This window comes from Myiozetetes cayanensis, unplaced genomic scaffold (assembly GCF_022539395.1).
Source record: "Myiozetetes cayanensis isolate MyiCay16 unplaced genomic scaffold, myiCay2020 scf5-8, whole genome shotgun sequence".
NCBI lineage: Eukaryota > Metazoa > Chordata > Aves > Passeriformes > Tyrannidae > Myiozetetes > Myiozetetes cayanensis.
In genome coordinates this window covers 25008022-25014156 of record NW_026087742.1, presented here as the reverse complement: position 1 = coordinate 25014156, position 6135 = coordinate 25008022, and the positions used below count along the sequence as shown (strand labels likewise).

The 6135-nt window shown below is 45.5% G+C and overlaps 1 protein-coding gene across 1 annotated transcript; it reads right to left on the bottom strand.

Moving 5' to 3' along the window:
- Positions 1 to 2975: 2975 nt before the first annotated feature.
- Positions 2976 to 5287, bottom strand: NDUFB4 (NADH:ubiquinone oxidoreductase subunit B4). Its single transcript, XM_050332989.1, has 3 exons — positions 5053 to 5287; positions 4686 to 4832; positions 2976 to 3134 (listed from the first exon to the last, which is right to left on the bottom strand). Exons 1-3 carry the CDS (start codon positions 5251 to 5253, stop codon positions 3075 to 3077), a joined length of 408 nt encoding a protein of 135 aa, XP_050188946.1. The 5' UTR covers positions 5254 to 5287; the 3' UTR covers positions 2976 to 3074.
- Positions 5288 to 6135: the final 848 nt, after the last annotated feature.

Below are 6135 nucleotides of genomic sequence, written 5' to 3'. Positions count from 1 at the left end.
AATGACTTGTCAGAAAAGCAGACCACAAATGAAAAGAGGCTGGAGAATCTAAAGCACTTCACTGATAAGTAAGGGAAAGTTTCTGTTCCACACCCTGGCCATCCTTCAACATTGCCTTATTTGTCAGCACTTGACAGATCCTCTCCCTAGCTCAGTGCTAATTTGCAGCATTGCAAATGTGAAAGGGTTTGTCTGGCCAGTCCAGGCATTTGTTCTTGGGAAGGTACCTGTGAGAAAACTCAAGCCCAGATGTCATGGAGGACTACAAAAGTCATTGGAGTATGCAGTCCTTACCCCTCAGTAGTGAGTTCCACCTGGTGGAGGCAGAAAACAAAGCCCCAAATAGGGTGGGAACTCGGAGGACAGCCTAGACACCTCACACTTCAGGTCTCTACCACATACCCACAGGAAGGTTTCTAAGCTTGGTGCTACCAGAATCTATGTTTCTTATTTCCTAAGGCAAACAATTTTCCAAAAAAGAAGGAAATGTAGAACCACAACACGTAATTTCAGTCAGTTACATCCATCATCAGTTTTGGATCTGCACCAGATCCTCGGGGAAAAAAAAAGCATCAGCTTTGAGCGAAGTATTACATTATAAAATCTACACGGAGATGTTTACTCTAAAATAACCAATTCAGAAAAGGACGTTCGGGACAATCAATTTGCCAGACAAGCTGATTTAATCAGACTGATTCAGGGATAATTATGAGGTCTAAATGTTTCACATGCAGAGGGAAAAAGCTTGTTTTCTGTTTGAGACCTAAATTATCATGCATCGACCAGCAGGCTTGAATTTCTCTGGTATAGACACATCACTGAAGCAGATATGGGTGGTAACACATCAGTCAAGGGTCAAATTCCACGAAGAACATTTACTTCCCTATCTTCACTCTAAATATCCAAAGGGAAACTTAATAACTTAATTCCCTTTCCTTCCTCTATGCACCCAGCACCACTGCCTCAAACACCAACCAGTAGCACAGCACATTCATTCCTTGCAAGAAAACAGCATGGAGAGTTCCACAAATGATGAGAAAAGTAGGGCAGCATTTCCCCAAGCACCACACTCAAATCCACAGGGATGGAGCATCAGAGACTTTTGTGTGCGCAGAAAAGGGCTGTGGCAGGTGCCGCGAGCATCGATCCGAGGCTGGCCTGAAAGACCAGAGGCACTGTGCTCATCCACAACCCATCCCAAACCATCGGCTCAGCTGGCCTGAAACAAATACAGCTGCAAGGGAGAATTTACATGCGTGGCAACTCGAGTTCCAATTAGCTGAGGAAATGGGTCCTGGGAGATCAAATTAGTTTGTGGCAGCAAGAATAGTTAATTTAGCATGCTCAGACAAGCAATTATTTCTTTCCCTAAATACCACTCTCTCCATGCATTGATGCCTCTCTGCATGGATCCACAGCCCTATCCTGTAATATCATTTGTGACAGCCTTTTAGAAGCTGTTCTGCAGAGAGAATAATCCAGGTTTGCGTTAGTTAACCCAGCCCAAGAACAAGCCGCAGAAACAGGGGCAAGAGGGTTGCTGGGAGCACATATGGGATTGCAAAAGCAGGGCACATCTTTGCACAGCTTCTGCACACAGAACTAGTGCCGAGCTCCACACAGGCCGAACGTTTCACAACCCGCGCAGGAAACGGAAGAGATACAACAGGAAACACTTAAAGAAACAATAAACAAAAATAAAATTCAGAACCATTTTTATTGCCAGGGTGATTGAGCACAGGCGTTAAGTTGCCCAGTGAGGTTGTGAAGTCTTCATCCCTGGAAATACTCAAAAGCCATGTGGACAGGGCCCTGGAGAACCTACTTTAGACAACCCTGCCTGAGCAAGGAGTTGGACCCAGACGACCTGCAGCGGTCCCTTCCAACCTCAGCCATTCTGTGATTATATGAAAAGCTCATTAACTCACTCTGCTGAAGACAGAAGGCAAATGGCCCATATTTACACACTCACCATGCAGGAAAGGGACATGGTAGAGCTGTTTTTGCTGACTTAACATTGGCTGCTTTCCCAGCAGGCAGAGGGAAGTTTTCAATTTTTGCATCAGACTGAGCTCTTTGGCATTAACCTCAACGTTCGGGAAGAAGCCACTCAAATACAGTGTCTGAAAAATGAAGGTTGTTTGGGTCACAATGGCACCTACAGGCCACTTGGAAACTCAACTCTGAATTAAAAATCTTTTCTTGAACTCACATTCCAGTACTTTGGCAGTAACAAGTCCAGAGTCACCTATACCAGTTTACCTGGGTAGAGAAGACCTGTGTCCTTCTAAGAATAAACAGAGAAGGGATCTTTGCAGGCAGAAGGCTCGCTTGGTGTTGGGTCTGCTGTTTTTGAACACAGCCCCTTTACAGGGATGACATGGAATTTTCCTACACTGCAAGGGAACCAGTGTCAAACTAAAAATCTTTCTCTTTTACTTCTTGTCTCCTACTCACAGGAATAACAGAGTTAGGAAAAATGCTAGTCACGTATGGCATGGCAACCTTGAGCTCACTATTTCCAAGTCTGGTACTGTAATTTTATTCAAAAGTTTACTGCAGTAAGTAAACACATGATTTAGGCTTGCATTTTATTAGGGAAAGGAAAAATTAACTCAACTTATTAGAGCAGTCAGGCAGGCTCCCAGGTTCTTAAAAATGTATCACAGAACTTGCCTATTCCCAATTAGGGAAAACCACACAGTCAAACTGACACCAGGAAGAAATATCTGGAAGGCAAGCAATAGTTCTTTAGGAAACTGCTTTGGTCTTGCCTAACATTTTACCTGGCTAGTAATTTTAGACTTTAGCCTGCGTGGACAGCAACAACTTCTGTGGTTTAAAAGGAGCCTCTGTACACAGACCAAAGGAGTGCTCTGGCTGAGTTCCAGACACTCTCTCTATATCCACCTGGTTTAGATATAGAAATCCTACATTATCACACTTTCCATAATTATTAAAGACGCAAGACAACCAACAAGCAATTAAGATTTATTCTTATGAAGGAGAAACGTCAGGACATAACACATCTCATTTTATTTATATCCCACGAACATCACTGCAATTCCAGGAACTCAGAACATACTGAACGGCCGCTCGTATTTACCTTCTTTGATAAGCCTCTCTTTACGGTCCTGCGGAAGAAAGAGAACATTTGTCATTATTTTACTAGGAAGGATTTCAATCAGCCTGGGATAAGAGAACAACAGCTCTAGTATTTCAGCGTGGCCTACAAGGAGACAGCATCATATATGATCTTAAGGGTCTTTTCCACCCTAAATGATTCTAGAACCATGAACTCTGGTAAGAGCTGCTGTGGTTAAAAAGAAAAAGATAATAAGGCACTTAACTTCACCTACTAAAGACCTGCTCAGATTGACCTCTCCTCACACCTAGCTACTCCCACAGGCCAATTCCTGTGAAGTATTTTTCACCAAACTAGTTGTGTCACAGTTAATTTGTACCTTAGTTTCTACCTCCTCCTTGTGGCTGAATAATCCAGCTTAGAGATATAATTATGGAGAAACTTCCTAATAACTTGCCTGACTGTGCCTGTGCTCGCTTTCAACCCATTTGTATCTCACTCTGCAGTCATTTACCTTTCTGTCAGGTACCATTACAGGACTCTGCGGATAATGCCCAGATTCCTTCTGCTGGATAAAACCAGGAGATTTGCTTAAGACTTAGCAGTGTATCTTTTGCTTTCCCAGACACACAGCAAATGCTCCTCAGAGAAAAAAGTATAATGGCCACTGTGTGTTATTTACCATCAGAAAACCAAGAAAAATCCCCAAACATCACTAAAGGAACTGCAATAAAGGAAAACAAATTATCCTGGACACTTACTAAAGATTTCAGTATGACAAAATACTGCAGAGGTACTGAAGTCTCAAAAACATTCATATCAACATGCTGACCATGTTTCCTAAAACATGTATTTTCAATTCACCCCAGCAAACAACATTCCCTACAGAGATTCTATTAATTTATGTTAGTGCTTCTTGCTTTATGACTTGATCTAAAATGCTACTTCTGTGCAAAAGAGGGAAATAAAAAGTGTTTTACAACAGCCCCAAATTCTCTACTAAAACCAGCCACTGTCAGTTACCTAGCATTTTCTTATGTATGTATATAGCTGAGGTTTTTCATAACGATCTACCATTCTCAGATTCTGATGTCCATATTTTAGGAGTTAGAATGGAAGAAAGATAAACCTTCTAAAATCTTAAAACATCCAGCTGAGCTCAGGTACTGCAATCAACATTATTACTCCTCCTCCTATGTTTCATGAGATTAGAGAAATGGTCAAGCCATTGCACAGGGACACTGACAGGTCTGTCATTCGTAAGCTTCCTATTTAAGTTTAGAAAGTATAGGTAAAGCAAATCAGCCGCTGAAAATAAGATCTCCTATGATTAATTTCCACTGCCAGTGCTACAGAGAGCTTTATCACAGCAAAACAGCCTGATCAGGCAAACTGACTGGCCATACCCCAGGGTAGAATAAAGGGCTCTTAGAGAAACAGGACTTTGCTACCAGTTATGAGGCTTTGAGATAGCAGCCTGGGTATCAGCCTTCTTTCCCTCATTACTTGAATGGTATTAATCACCCTTAGGTGCAGATCTACACTTCACAATCCGGTGCTTTTGCCGTTCACCGACGTTCGGCGTCGCCAGCTGACTCACCCTGTCAAGTTTGAAGACAGCCATCCAGAAGAGGAGGGGGCCTATCCCAAAAACAACTCCTAGAAAGGACGTCTTGGGGGTCGGGCGGAAATTAGGGTACACGTTATGCGTCCTCGCATAGACCCAGCGGTCCACGGCGGGGTTTTCCTGCGGTGCAAAGAAAACCGCGGTGAGGCCGGCGGGGCCCTGCCATGGCCACTCCACGCGGGGGAGACCGGGAAGGGCACCAAGGTCACCGGGAGGACGGGCAGCGTCCCGCCGGCACGGCCCCGGGCACGGCCCCGGCGCGGCCCCCGCCGGGTGAGGCGGACAAGCCCCGCGCCGCCTCCGCCGCCCCCCGGCCCGCGCCCGCTCCCTCCCCACTCACGATGACGGCGGGCGGGTTGGGGTTGTTGAGCTGCAGCTGGTACTGCCGCTTGAGCCGGGCGCGGATCGCCAGGCGCTCGGCCTCGGCGCGGCGCTTCTCCGGCGACGCATCGTAGGTGTCGGGGTCGAGCTCGGCGGGCAGCGAGACGAAGGCATTGGGCCGGTACAGCTTCGCGGCCGACGGAGGCGGCCCCGACGCCATCTTGGAGCCCCGGCCCTGGCGGCGCCGCCCCCGCCGCGCCCCCTGCGGCTCCCGCGGGAATGGCGGGAGCGGCGCCCGCTCCCCTCAGGGGGCTCGGGCTGTGGGGGCACCTCAGGCCGGGTGGGACAAATGGTGGCTGAAAGGGGGAACACTTAAAAATTTGCTTAAGGAAGGCTGTTCTTTGATGTTTGATCTTTGCACACTTTCAAGCCTAATCAACGAGAAAGGAGATTGTGCTGAAATCAGCTCTGACTGGGTAAAAAGGTAGTTCTGGAAGGGGCAGATCGTGACTCCCAACTCATGACCACCGACCCAAAAAAAACACCGACTCAAAAGAAGTGAAAGACTGAGCATGTGGACATAACTAGCATGAGAAGAGAAATAATCATTAACCAATAGAAGATAGAATAGTAATTAATTAATACAAGATATTAACACTAATTAAGAGAACTAGGTAACTTGTAACCAATCAACAAGCTTTTGCTTGCTAAAATGTATAAATAGTGAAAAGTTTTTGCTGGCTTTCCAGATTTGCCACCGTTTCTGCACAGAACTGTAAATAAATCAATTACCAGGACTCTGTGGATCGGCCTCTTGCACGCCAGGCAAAAGAACCTATTCTGGGACAACAGTCCCAGCGGGTTGATTTCCCTGTCCCCTGGGTTAATGATTGGACCCAGTGATCTTAGAGGTGTTTTCCAACTCTAATGATTCGAAGGTTTTGACTTTAGGAAGTTCCTTTCTTGTTGGTATTAAAGGCTTTCTTCTCCAGAGATGTAGAAAAATATATGCAAGTTGTTTTTCTGGAAACAAAGTTGCCAGTAAACAAGTTTTCTGGGTTTTTTTATTTCTTCTGATATATAAAACAGGGACAGCAGTTAT